The 15,000-nt window shown below is 53.7% G+C and overlaps 1 protein-coding gene across 1 annotated transcript in view; it reads left to right on the plus strand.

The window, feature by feature from the left end:
* LOC116957115 (uncharacterized) overlaps nt 1-15,000 on the plus strand; it is a 33,831-nt gene that overhangs the window by 18,481 nt on the left and 350 nt on the right. Inside the window, exons 4-5 of the mRNA XM_032979077.2 lie at nt 2,803-3,262; nt 8,430-15,000. The exon at nt 8,430-15,000 is cut by the window's right edge and continues 350 nt beyond it. Of these exons, the coding sequence (XP_032834968.1) occupies nt 2,803-3,262; nt 8,430-9,143 (1,174 nt within the window). The 3' untranslated portion in view covers nt 9,144-15,000. The remainder of the gene's footprint in view (nt 1-2,802; nt 3,263-8,429) is intronic.

Here is a 15,000-nt window from a genome sequence, read left to right on the forward strand (position 1 = left end):
TGTGTGTGTGTGTGCACGTGTGTGTGTGTGTGTGTGCACGTGCGCGTGTGTGCACGTGTGTGTGTGCACGTGCGTGTGTGTGTGCACGTGTGTGTGTGCACGTGTGTGTGTGTGCACGTGTGTGTGTGTGCACGTGTGTGTGTGTGTACGTGTGTGTGTGTGTGCACGTGTGTGTGTGTGCCCGTGTGTGTGTGTGTGTGTACGTGTGTGTGTGTGCACGTGTGTGTGTGTGCACGTGTGTGTGTGTGTGTGTGCACGTGTGTGTGTGTGTGTGTGTGCACGTGTGTGTGTGTGTGTGCACGTGTGTGTGTGCACGTGTGTGTGTGTGCACGTGTGTGTGTGCACGTGTGTGTGTGCACGTGTGTGTGTGCCCGTGTGTGTGCGTGCACGTGTGTGTGTGTGTGCACGTGTGTGTACGTGTGTGTGCACGTGCACAGGGAGCACTAGACGAGTAGCGGGTTAGCGGGCAACGCTGCGCTACGAACCCGGCGGGCCCCAAGTTCGGCCACCAACGCCAGCGACGATTGTCTGAACCCGTTCACGGGGCACTCCTCCCTCCAGGTCGACTCAGCCTCAAATGAGTAGCTGGCGCTGTGGCCGTGTAGTTAAACATCCCCCATACTGGGGGAGAGACAAAGGCGGCCGGGCGTGGTTGCTGGCCACCCACCCCCCTTGGCGTGCACACAGGTGCCGGTAGCCTTCATCGGCAGCTGCTGCTGCTGCTGCTCGCTACTAACAGCGCTTGGCCCCGGCAGTCCGTCATCTCAAACAGTCAACCCCACCCACGGCACCTGCTGGGTCTGTCCCGTGACCTCCGATACTTCTTCTTCACGTGGCCTTAAAGCGAAGCAAGCTGCCGCTGGGGGTGCCCCCCTAGGCTACGCCACGCAGCAGTAATCATCGCCACCCCCTGACTGTGAAACCACCGCAGCTGCTGGTGCTGCGTCTGTGAAACAGCAGCAGCAGCAGCAGCAGCGTCTTCCTGCGTTGACGATCGCGCTGTGAGTGTGTCACACGGGGACAGCTGCCGCTGGGGGTGCCCCCCTCCCTAGGCTACGCCACGCAGCGCCAGCAGCAGCAGTAGCAGCAGCATCGTCTACGGTGGTTAAACGTTGCACCTGGGTCGTGTTCGCGTAAGAGCTTCATAGATCATCGGATTCGTGAATACAGATGCTGTGTGTTTTGAAACATTCTGATTCTGGGCTTCCGAGATGACGAATTCTCGTAGAGATGAATAATAAAGTAATACATACAGAAGGAATATGCCTAAATAAATAATTGTTGCCAAACGATTACGGGACAAAATAAATGTTCACAAAGTTGTGGTTGGCAAATAATTTTTATTTAAAAAAATATAATGCATTGCTCTGAAACTTGTGCTTGTTAAAAAAAAAACCCGAAAGAATTGGTCAAAAATAAATGTACAAAGGATGATCATTAATAATTTTATTATTAAAATTATTAATGATAATTTTATTATTAAAATTATTAATGATCGAATTACATTATTATTATTGAGAATGCATATTTTCATAAAAGAAGAATGTTAATAAATGCGTATTCAGATTTTTGTGGTTGTTGAAAAAATAATAATTATCAATACACAAACTGTTGTAAAAAATTATAATTATTAATACATAAACTGTTGTAAAAAAAATAACTATCAATACAAAACTGTTGTAACAAAAATAATTATCAATACATAAACTGTTGTAATTTTTTTTTATAATTATCAATACAAAACTGGTGTAAAATATATATAATAAATATCGATACATACGGTGTTTTGAAAGAAAAAAATAACTCTCAATACATTGCGAAAAACGTGGCCGATCTCTCCATCAGTGGAGAGCCTTGAGACTCCTCAAATGATCGTCATCGTCGTCATCATTGCGATTGTTGTCGTCATCATCATCATTGTCGTCATCGTCGTCATCATCGTCGTCATCATTGTCGTCATCGTCGTCATCATCGTCGTCATCATCGTCGTCATCATCATCATTGTCGTCATCGTCGTCATCATTGTCGTCGTCGTCATTGTCGTCGTCATCATCGTCGTCATTGTCGTCATCATCGTTGTCGTCGTTGTCATCATCGTCGTCATCATCATCATCGTCGTCATCATCGTCGTCGTCGTCGTCATCATCGTCATCATCGTTGTCGTCATCATCGTCATCATCATCGTCGTCGTCATCATCGTCATCATCGTTGTCGTCGTCATCATCGTCATCATCGTTGTCGTCGTCATCATCGTCATCATCATCGTTGTCGTCGTCATCGTCGTTATCATCGTCGTCATCGTCGGCATCGTCATCATCATCATTGTCGTCATCGTCATCACCATCATTGTCATCATCACCGTCGTCATCATTGTCGTCATCATCGTCATCATCAGCATTGTCATCGTGGTCATCATCGTCATCATCGTCATCATCATCGTCGTCGTCATCGTCGCCATCATGGTCGTCATCATGGTCGTCATCGTCGTCATCATCATGGTCGCCATTATCATCATTGTCATCAACATCGTCGTCGTCATCGTCGTCATCATGGTCGTCATCGTCGTCATCATCATCAATATCATTATCGTCATCATCGTCGTCATCATCGTCACCATCGTCACTGTCATCGTCGTCATCATCATGGTCGCCATCGTCATCATCGTCATCAACATCATTATCGTCATCATCGTCATCAACATCATCATCGTCGTCATCATCATGGCCGCCACCAGCACCATCGCGCTGGACGTGTGAACGAACTCGCCACTGCGTGGTGGCCTCTGACCTCTCGTCTCCGCAGGGCCCAGTTCCGCCTGTGGCCGGACCCCTCGGCGGCCGCTCCGTGCCGGCCTCTCAAACTCCACCCCGTCTTCAAGTCGCCCTTCGAGCCTCCTCATCCTCCTCCTCCTCATCCTCCTCCTCATCCTGTGGCCGCCGCCGGCGCCGGCGGCGGCGCCGGCGGTTCCGGAATCTCCGGCCACAACAACCACAACGGCCTCCACCACGCGGGGTCAGCCGCGGCCAGGGCCTCGTCCTCCGCCATCGCCAAGCGGGCCGCTGACCGCTTGTCAAGGGCCGGAGGGGCCCGCGGGACGCCCAGGGAGGGCGCCAAGGAGGGAGCCAAGGAGGGAGCCAAGGAGGGAGCCAAGGAGGGCGCCAAGGAGGGAGCCAAGGAGGGAGCCAAGGGGGCCACAGGGAATCGACGGCCACTCGGGAAGGCTGGGGGGGCCGGGGGGGCCGGTGCCAGAAAAGTGAACAAGGTGAGGTGGTGGTGGTGGTGGTGGTAGTGGTGGTGGTGTTGGTGGTGGTGGTGGTAGTGGTGGTGGTGTTGGTGGTGGTGGTAGTGGTGGTGGTGGTAGTGGTGGTGGTGATAGAGGTGGTAGTGGTGGTGGTGGTAGTGGTGGTGGTGGTAGTGGAGGTGGTGGTAGTGGAGGTGGTGGACGTGGTGGAGGTGGATGGAGGGGGTGGTGGTGGTGGTGATAGAGGTGTTGGTGGAGGTAGTGGTGGTGGTGATAGAGATGGTGGTGGTGATAGAGGTGTTGGTGGTGGTGATAGAGGTTGTGGTGGTGATAGAGGTGGTGGTGTTGGTGGAGGTAGTAGTGGTGGTGATAGAGGTGGTGGTGTTGGTGGAGGTAGTGGTAGTGTTGGTGGAGGTAGTGGTGGTGGTGATAGAGGTGGTGGTGGAGGTAGTGGTAGTGGTGGTGTTGGTGGAGGTAGTGGTGGTGGTGATAGAGGTGGTGGTGGAGGTAGTGGTAGTGGTGGTGTTGGTAGTGGTGGTGGTGGAGGTAGTGGTGGTGTTGGTGGAGGTAGTGGTAGTAGTGGTGGTGGTGTTGGTGGAGGTAGTGGTGGTGGTGATAGAGGTGGTGGTGTTGGTGGAGGTGCCGGACGGGCAACTCTGTCGTGGACAGTGCTGTGGGGGGAGGTCCAATTGTGATTGGCTCCTCCCCTCATGGCATATGTGTCCACCACAGGGGCTAAACGGGGGCTCTGGATGGGTGCGAGGGGCTGGTAATCCCTCCACCTTCAATTAATTACCACTAAACCGCGAATTAAGTATATAACTAATAAGCTTGTGCCGGAGGCCCCGGGGGGCCAGGCGTCTATGACGTCTCCTGGCCAAATCTCAATTGGCGGAGCGAGGAGATTGCATATCTACCCTCGGGGCTCCTCCAGAAACAACGAAAAACCACTACGGATGGCCACGTGGAATGTTCGAACGCTCACTGCGGAGGAGAGGCTGCCACTCCTCTGTCGGGAGCTGGACCGGTTCCGCCTGGATCTATGTGGCATTCAGGAGGTCCGGTGGACCGGCTCTGGCTCCTGCCACCATGAGGGGTGGACAGTCCTCTACTCGGGGCAGCAGACTGCCAAACAACAGGGTGTGGCTCTTCTTTTGAACAAAAGAATGAAGGGGGTGTGGGAGCGTGGCGGTGAGGTGTGGGAAGCTGTAAGCCCCAGGATACTTTGGGCTCGCCTTCCCATCAACCGGAGGCGAGGAATGGTGGTCGTGGTTACTTATGCCCCCACCGAAGATGAACATCCGTGGAGGGATGCAGGCAAAGCCGATGAGTCAGATGCCTTCTATGACCTCTTGTCACAGGTGCTGGCTAAAGTGGCCCCTCGGGATAGAGTCATCATGTTGGGTGACTTCAATGCCCGAGTTGGTCATGATACTGGCACCTGGTCTGGAGTGATTAGAGGGCATGGGCCAGATCAGCTCAATAACAACGGTAGGAGGCTGCTAGATTTTTGTCCAGCCCATGGGCTTGTAATTACCAACACGCTGTTCCGGCATCGGCGCATCCACACAACATCATGGATGCATGCCGGGTCCAAGCAAGAACATCTGCTGGACTACATAGTGACGGACCGGCGGATGCGAGCCCATGTCCTTGACACCAGGACCTACTATGGAGCTGATCTGCCCTCTGACCATCGACTAGTCATCTGTAAGATGCACCTGCCATTCTTCCACTCTGGTGGTGGGTGTACACCCAGGACCCCATTCCAACCTAAAGTGGCCTGGTTTCAGTTATCTGATGAAAGTTGCAAGCGAGAATTTCATCATCGCTTGCGGCTGGGATTGGCATCGTCCCCGACTCCTCTTGATGTCGAGGGTAAATGGGCGAGGTTTAGTACTGTGACTCATGGAGCTGCAATGGCTGCTTTGGGTACGCGGTCCAGACCTCCCCAGAGACCCTAGCTGACAGAGGAGGTGTTCAGGATGGTTGAGAAAAAGCGACAGGCCCACTGTCATCGGCTACAGATTCCCACGTCAGAGAATGAGGAGGCTTACCGCAGCCTTCGCTCGGAGGTTCGGAGAGCCGTGAGGCGCTGCAAGGATGGGTGGTGGTCGCGGGTTGCTGAGGAGATGGAGTCTGCCTCAGTGGCCCGTGATCACAAATCTCTACTTAACTCCATCAAAAAAGTAATCTGCAGCGCCACACCTAGTACCATCATTAGGGGAAAAAACGGTGACCCAATCTCCGACCCCCAGGAACAGGTTTGCAGATTTGCTGAGCATTTCTGTGAGGTCCTGGGGGAGGGAAAATCCCTCAGCCAGGAAAACATCGTGGCACAAAGTGAAGATGACCCTGCTGAGGCTGCGGTGCCTCAAATATTGGAAGAAGTCAACCCCTGTGAATGGCTGGCTGAGGTGCCATCTGTTGAGGAAGTATTGAAGGCGATCTGGAGTCTGAGACCAGGAAAGGCAGCGGGCAGAGATGATCTCCCAAGCGAAATGCTGAGGGAGGGCGGCGTTTGTGCACAGACTGCCCTATATGACATTATAACAACAGTCTGGACCACAGGACGGGTTCCGCAGGATTGGAAGGATGCCCTGGTGGTCCCCCTTTTTAAGAAGGGGGACCGCACAGACTGTACCAACTACAGGGGCATCTCACTCCTCAGTGTGCCGGGAAAGGTCGTGGCAAGAATTATTCAACATCGCCTTGCCAGGCACGCTGAGGAGAGGCATGCGGAGCCCCAATGCGGTTTCAGGAAAGGGCGGTCCTGCACAGATGCCATATTTTCTGTCCGTCTGCTACAGCAGAGGTGTAGGGAATTCCAACAAGACCTATATCTCTGCTTTATTGACCTGGTCAAGGCCTATGATACCATCGGTAGGCCTGGGCTCTGGGTTGTTCTTCGTGCTTTTGGAGTACCTGACCCTCTGCTCACGATCATTAAGGACCTTCATGATGGTGAGCGGGCCCAGGTAAAACTACATGGCCGGGAGTCAGAGCCATTCGCTGTACACCTTGGGGTGCGACAGGGATGTCCTCTGGCTCCCACATTATTTAACATCTATTTTGACCACGTAGTTCGTGAAGCGTTCGATAGCTGTACCGGGGGAATCTCCATATGGTACAGATATAATGGGAGGCTGATCGATGCCCGGGCGCGGTCAAGGGATGGCTCCCTATTGCTCAACCACGTTATGCATGCTGATGATTTGGTAATAGCTATTCATTCAGAGGAGGAGTTGGAGACGCTGCTGCTGAGACTGGAGCGTGCCACTAAGAGGTGGTTCCTTACCATCAGCCCCACCAAAACTAAGCACCTGCCTGGGTATTTTGTACCATCGGACACTCCACCCCCACAACTCCCAATCGGTGATGGGGCAGTTGTGGAGAGAGTGGAGAGTTTCCCATACCTGGGCAGTGTGCTTATGACTGGCTCCAGTTTAACAGCAGAGGTCTCACTCCGAATCAGTCGAGCGGCAATATCTTTTCATCGGTTGCGTAACGCTGTGTAGAAGCTACCTGGTCTGTCGCTCTGCACTAAGCTTCAGGTCTTCTCGGCCACAGTCATGCCCTCCCTTCTCTATGCTTGCGAAACGTGGACCCCCCCTAATGGAACATCTTCGCCAGTTAGAAACATTTAGGCTGGCCTGCCTACGATCCATCCTGGGTTTAACCAGGCTGAATTGTGTGAGCAACTCACAAATCCTTGAAAGATCTGGACAAAGTCCCATTGGTGAGCTCCTCCGGCAGATACGGCTGCATTGGCTGGGTCATGTAGCCCGCATGCTCAGCCACCGCATGCCTAAACAGCTTTTGTTCGGCCAGATAGAGGGGGCTAAACGGGCGCGGCATGGACTGGAGAAGAGATGAAGTGATGTGGTACGGGAGGACGTGGAGCTGAGTGGACTTGCCGATGACTAGTACCAGCGGTGTCAAGATCGGCCTCTATGGAGGAGGCTCGTGAAGGATGCTACTGGGCAATTGGAGGCAGTCGCCCTCCAACAACAACACAGGGCGGATGAGCGACGCTCATAACAATGAGCATAGCACCGGGTGGCTAAAGCACAGCCAGTTGGCACAGTAGGGGGCACAGGTGGTGCATCAGCCGGTCATCTCGGTCATTTCAGCCAGTCATCCCGTGGCACCTGCGTCTGCCCAGTGACCTCCTGCCAGCGGGCGTTCGACACTTCACCTGGCCTCAACGTACACATAGCCTGGCACAAGCGTCGTGGTGACGTCACTGCCACGTAGTGGCGAATGACGGTTGTTGTTGGAGGTGGTGGAGGTAGTGGTGGTAGTGGAGGTGGTGGAGGTAGTGGTGGTGGTGGTAGTGGAGGTGGTGGAGGTGGAGGGGGTGGTACTGATGGAGGTGGTGGTGTTGGTGGAGGTAGTGGAGGTGGTGGTGGAGGTAGTGGTGGTTGTGATGGAGGGGGTTGTGGTGGTGTTCGCAGTGGTGGTGGTTGTGGTGGTGGTGATGGAGGTAGTGGTGGTGGAGGTGGTGGTGGAGGTGGTGGTGGTATTGGAGGTGGTGGAGGGGGTGTTGGTGATGGAGGTGGTGGTGGAAGTAGTTGAAGGTAGTGGAGGTAGCGGTTTTGGAGGTGGTGGTGATGGAGGTGGTGGTGGTGATGGAGGTGGTGGTAGTGGTCGTGGTGGTGGTGGTGGTAGTGGACGTGATGGAGGTGGAGGTGGTGGTAGTAGAGGTGGTGGTGATGGAGGTGGTGGTGATGGTAGTGGTGGTGGTGGTGATGAAGGGGGAGGTGGTGGAGGTGGTGGTGGAGGTAGTGGTGGTGGCGAATGAGGTGGTGGTGGTGGTAGTAGTGGTGGTCGTGATGGAGGTGGTGGTGGTGACGCTTGCTCGTTGAGTGCACGTTGCGAGGTTGCAAGGTCAAAGGGTCATCTCCGCTCACGGCCACCACCACCACCACCACCACCACCACCACCACCCTCTCTTATGTCAACTCGGCCTCAAATGAGTACCCGGTGGTGGTGGTGTGTAAACATCCTTACTGGGGAGAGACAAAGGTGGCCGGCTGTGCGTGGTGCTAACACCACTTGCCCAAACACTCAGTGAATGCTACACGGGGGATCTTTATCTCGTGGTGTGCGTTTCGGGCAGTTGCCCTTCCTCAGATGGTGACGGGGCAAAAACATTGAGTTTTTTTTTTTGGCAAACTCTGCTCAGGCCGAGAAAACGGACAAGAAGCCTCCTGGCACCGCCGCCACCGCCGCCGCCGCCGCCGCCGCCACCGCCGCCCACAAGAGAGGCAGGGCCGGCACGGCCCACGTGGCCAAGTCCGGCGCTCGCGACTCGGCAACCGGCAGAACGGGAGCCAAAGCGCACGGGGGCGCCGGCGGCGGCGCCGTCGTGAAGACGGCGCCCAGCGGAGACGCCAACGCCGGCGGTGCCAGCGCCGGCGTTGGCGTCGCCGGTGGTGTCAACGCCGGTGGTGTCAACGCCGGTGGTGCCGGCGCCGGTGGTGCCAGCGCCGGTGGTGCCAACGCCGGTGGTGCCGGCGCCGGCACCGGCGGTGCCAACGCCGGTGGTGCCAGCGCCGGCGTCGACGCCGGCGGTGTCAACGGCGGCGGTGCCAACCCCAACGCGAGTGCCACTGCCCCCTCTGCGAGCGCCGGGGGTTCCACTGGCGCCACCGCCCGGTCGGAGAAAGATGCGGCCACCCCCACACCGGGACGGGCCAAGGAGAACGGCCTCAAGGAGGGCGGTGCCGTTGGTGCCGGCGGCGGTGCCGGTGGTGCCGGTGGCGGTGCCGGTGGTGCCGTTGGTGCCGGTGGTGCCGTTGGTGGCGACGGCGGTGGGGCCCAGGCGGCGCCGGCTGCGGTGCGCCGAGCCGACGTCGCGCTCGCGTTCAGCAACAAGCTGATCGAGGCGCGACAGTAGACCTGGTGACCCGGTGACCCGGTGCCAGAGACCCAGTGACCTGATGACATAGTGACCCAGTGACACGGTGACCCAGATACCCAGTTACATGGTGACCCAGTGACACGGTGACCCAGATACCCAGTTACATGGTGACCCAGTGACATGGTGACCCAGATACCCAGTTACATGGTGGCCCAGTGACATGGTGACCCAGATACCCAGTGACATGGTGACCCAGTGACCCAGTGACACGGTGACCCAGATACCCAGTTACATGGTGACCCAGTGACATGGTGACATGGTGACCCAGTGACATGGTGACCCAGATACCCAGTGACATGGTGACCCAGTGACCCAGTGACACGGTGACCCAGATACCCAGTTACATGGTGACCCAGTGACATGGTGACATGGTGACCCAGTGACATGGTGACCCAGAGACCCAGTTACATGGTGACCTGGTGACCCAGTTACATGGTGACCCAGTGACATGGTGACCCAGAGACCCAGTGACATGGTGACCCAGAGACCCAGTTACCTGGTGACCCAGAGACTTGGTGACCCAGAGACTTGGTGACCCAGTGACATGGTGACCCAGTGACCCAGTTACCTGGTGACTCAGAGACCCAGTGACATGGTGACCCAGAGACCCAGTTACCTGGTGACCTAGAGACTTGGTGACCCAGAGACTTGGTGACCCAGTGACATGGTGACCCAGAGACCCAGTTACCTGGTGACCCAGAGACTTGGTGACCCAGAGACTTGGTGACCCAGTGACATGGTGACCCAAAGACCCAGTGACATGGTGACCCAGAGACCCAGTTACATGGTGACCTGGTGACCCAGTGACATGGTGACCCAGTGACATGGTGACCCAGAGACCCAGTTATATGGTGACCTGGTGACCCAGTGACATGGTGACCCAGAGACCCAGTGACATGGTGACCTGTTGACCCAGTTACATGGTGACCCAGTGACATGGTGACCTGTTGACCCAGTTACATGGTGACCCAGAGACTTGGTGACCCAGAGACTTGGTGACCCAGTGACATGGTGACCCAGAGACCCAGTGACATGGTGACCTGTTGACCCAGTTACATGGTGACCCAGTGACATGGTGACCCAGAGACCCAGTTACATGGTGACCCAGAGACCCAGTGACATGGTGACCCAGAGACCCAGTTACCTGGTGACCCAAAGACTTGGTGACCCAGAGACTTGGTGACCCAGTGACATGGTGACCCAGTGACCCAGTTACCTGGTGATCCAGAGACCCAGTGACATGGTGACCCAGAGACCCAGTGACATGTAACCCAGAGACCAAGTGGCATGGTGACCCAGATATCCAGTGACCTGGTGACCCAGTGGCATGGTGACCCAGATACCCAGTTACATGGTGACCCAGTGACATGGTGACATGGTGACCCAGTGACATGGTGACCCAGAGACCCAGTTACATGGTGACCTGGTGACCCAGTTACATGGTGACCCAGTGACATGGTGACCCAGAGACCAAGTGACATGGTGACCTGGTAATCGAGTTACCTGGTGACCCAGGGACCCGGTGACCTGGTGACCCAGTGACCCGGTGACCTGGTGACCTGGCGGCCCGTCTAGCGGCAGATCGATTCCCCCTCGCCGTGATTGGTTGACGAGGACGGCAGCGGTGGCCGTACCGGTGGGGACGCCCTCGGAGTGCAGGGACGCGGCCCTCGGTGTGGCCTCACGGCCCTCGGTGCGGCCTCACGGTGTGGCCTCATGGCCCACAGTTTGGCCACCACTCGCGGTGAGGGCTGGGCTGCTGGGGTAGGCCGTCCCAGGGGAGTTGTGTCGTCGGACCCCTCCACCACCCGACCGCGCGGCGAAAAATAAACCGGAGGAAGTTGTCCACGCGGGGACGGGGGGGGGAGGGGACGTCGTGACGGTGACGTGCCGGTCGTTACGGCTTGACTCACCGGGAAGCGACTCCCACTCACCCACTCGCTCACCCACTCGCTCACTCGCTCGCTCACCCGCTCACCCGCTCACTGACCCGCTCACCCGCTCGCTCACCCGCTCACCCACTCACTGACCCACCCGCTCACCCACTCGCTCACCTGCTCACCCACCCGCTCACTGACCCACTCACCCACTCGCTCACCTGCTCACTCATCCGCTCACTCACCCGCTCACTCACTCACCCACCCACCCCAAAGATCAAAGACCTCCCCCCCGTGTAGCCTTCACCGACTGTAGGGGCAAGTGCTGTTAGCGGGTAGCAGCAGCACCTATACACAGACAAAGATCCCCCGTGTAGCCTCTAACAGGCTGTAGGGGCAAGTGCTGTTAGCGAGTAGCAGCAGCGCCTATACACAGACAAAGATCCCCCGTGTAGCCTCTAACAGGCTGTAGGGGCAAGTGCTGTTAGCGGTTAGCAGCAGCACCTATACACAGACAAAGATCCCCCGTGTAGCATCTAACAGACTGTAGGGGCAAGTGCTGTTAGCGGGTAGCAGCAGCACCTATACACAGACAAAGGTCCCCCGTGTAGCCTCTAACAGGCTGTAGGGCCAAGTGCTGTTAGCGAGTAGCAGCAGCACCTATACACAGACAAAGATCCCCCGTGTAGCCTCTAACAGGCTGTAGGGGCAAGTGCTGTTAGCGGGTAGCAGCAGCGCCTATGAAGGCTACCGGCGCTGTGGCACGCGAGGGGGGGTGGGTGGCGAGCAACCACCACGCCCGGCCGCCTTTGTCTCTCCCCCAGTGGCTGATGTTTAACTACACACCGCCCGCCAGCAAACTCGTTTTTGAGGCCGAGTTGACCTAGGGGGAGGCCCCGGACCGGTGCCAGACAATCGTCACCGGTGCTGGACGTGAGCGGGAATCGAACTTGGTGTCTCTAACGGGTTCGTAGCGGGGCGTTCCACCGGCTGAATCCACCGATGCGATGCTGGGTTTAGGGGGGGGGGAGAGAGGGTATGATGGGTTTATTAAACGTTGACTTGAAGCTTTGGTGAACGCGGGGAGTTAATATTCTTGTGTCTTTCGGCGAAGCCACGTGGATGGGCTTCCAAAGAGAATAACAGAAGAACGACGTTTCGATCGCAACGCAAAGCGGCCGTGTCCAGGACGACGCCCGTAGTTCGTTCGTTGTTATTATTTTGGTTCGTTGTTAGTTTTGTTCCTGGAACCTATCTACGTGACCGTAGCGAAAGGCCCGGGATTATGGGTTTGTTAGTTTAACACGTAGCGGGTATTCGCGACCAAGATCATCAATGATAGAGGAGGTTTTTTTTTTGGTTGGTGGGGGGGGGGTTAGATCGTGTCGGTGTATGAATGTTGTGTCGTTAAAACCCGCCACCACCCGACACAGCCAACTAGTAAGGGTTGTCACGTGAACAGAACGTGGACGATTCGTCACTAGCACAGCACTATAGTGTAGTGTATAGTGTAGTGTAATATACTAGTAGATCACTAGTACAGCACTAGTGTATAGTGTAGTGTATAGTGTAGTGTATAGTGGAGTGTATAGTGTAGTGTACTAGTAGTGTATAGTGCAGTGTATAGTGTAGTGTATAGTGTAGTGTATAGTGTAGTATACTAGCACAGCACTAGTGTATAGTGTAGTGTATAATGTAGTATACTAGTACAGCACTAGTGTATAGTGTAGTGTGTAGTGTAGTGTGTAGTGTATAGTGTAGTATACTAGTACAGCACTAGTGTATAGTGTAGTGTATAATGTAGTATACTAGTACAGCACTAGTACATCACTAGTGTATAGTGTAGTGTATAGTGTAGTGTATAGTGTAGTGTATAGTGTAGTGTATAGTGTAGTGTATAGTGTAGTATACTAATACAGCACACCGGTGTGTTGTTTGTAAATGTTGTGGCTTGGCTCTCCAACACCGGTGTGCTGTCTAGTGCTGTACTAGTATACTACACTATGCACTACACACTACACTACACTATACACTAGTGCTGTACTAGTGCTGTACTAGTATACTGCATTATACATTACACTATACACTAGTGCTGTACTAGTGGTGTACTAATACACTGCACTATACACTACACTATACACTAGTGCTGTACTAGTACACTACACTACACACTATACACTAGTGCTGTACTAGTACACTACACTATACACTACACTATACACTATTCTATACACTACACTATACACTACACTATAAACTAGTGCTGTACTAGTACACTACACTATACTATACACTAGTGCTGCACTATACACTACACTATACACTACACTATACACTAGTGCTGCACTATACACTACACTATACACTAGTGCTGTACTAGTATACTACACTATACACTACACTATACACTACTATACACTACACTATACACTACACTATACACTAGTGCTGTACTAGTACACTACACTATACACTACACTATACATTAGTGCTGTACTAGTACACTACACTATACACTACACTATACTCCACTATACACTACGCTATACACTACACCATACACTACACTCTACTATACACTACACTATACACTACACTATACACTACACACTAGTGCTGTACTAGTATACTCCACTATACACTACACTATACACTACACTATACACTACAAGTACACTACACTATACACTACACTGCTATACACTACTATGCACTACACTATACGCTACACTATACACTACACTATACACTACACTACTATACACTACGCTATACACTACACTATACACAACACTATACACTACACTATACACTACTAGTACACTACACTATACACTACACTATACACTACACTATACACTACTAGCACACTACACACTACACTATACACTACTATACACTATAAACTACACTACTATACACTACGCTATACACTACACTATACACTACACTATACACTACACTACTATACACTATTATACACTACACTATACACTCCACTACTATACACTACACTATACACTACACTATACACTACACTACTATACACTACACTACTATACACTACACTATACACAACACTATACACTACACTATACACTACACACTAAAGTGCTGTACTAGTGACGAATCGTCCACGTTCTGTTCACGCGACAACCCTTACCAGTTGGCTGTGTCGGGTGGTGGCGGGTTTAACGACACAACATTCATACATCGACGCGATCTAACTCCCCAAAAAGACCTCTATCATGGATGGTTTCATTGTTTGTCGGGTGGTGGAGGGTCTGACGGCACACGAGTTTTTGCCCAGATTGTACATGGGACAGTGATCTCTCTTATCAGGGGGGCTGGGGAAAAAACCTTTTTTTCTGCCGAGGGCCATTTGGATATTTATAAAACGTCATTCGCGGGCCATACAAAATGCTCAACTTAAAAATTAGCCCCGTTATATTTGGTCAAACGTTTCATTAACTCGCCCCCCCTCCCCTAATGCGATGAGCTGGAACCGATTCTCTCTGGCGAGGCGTGGTGATGATGTTAGCCGGTACCGACGACGATGCTGCTGCTGCTGCTACTCGCGACCGCTTTGGCCAGGCTTTTGCTCTCCTACATTTATTGAATTTCGAGACCCAAATGGTTTTGGAGGCTTCACGCGGCCCGCGGGCCTCACACGGCCCGCGGGCCGGGCGTTCCCCAGCCCTGCTCTATATAATTGTAAGCGGGACCAACACCCCCACTCCCCACCCCCGTGACAGGATAAAGAATGGGATTCCGTGGCGGGATCAATGACAAATCGATGTTTTCCATGCCCCAGTGGTGGCCAATCAGCGTCGACCCAGCGGCTTTTAATTCGATCCACTAATCGTCTCTTTAAATCCAGGAATCGTCTCTTTCGATCCGCGATCTGTTCAGTTCGATCCACGAATTGTTTTTTTGCGATGCACGAATCGTTTTGT

This window comes from Petromyzon marinus, chromosome 70 (genome assembly GCF_048934315.1).
Source record: "Petromyzon marinus isolate PM22_M1 ecotype Great Lakes invasive population chromosome 70, UKy_Petmar_22M1.pri1.0, whole genome shotgun sequence".
Lineage (NCBI taxonomy): Eukaryota > Metazoa > Chordata > Hyperoartia > Petromyzontiformes > Petromyzontidae > Petromyzon > Petromyzon marinus.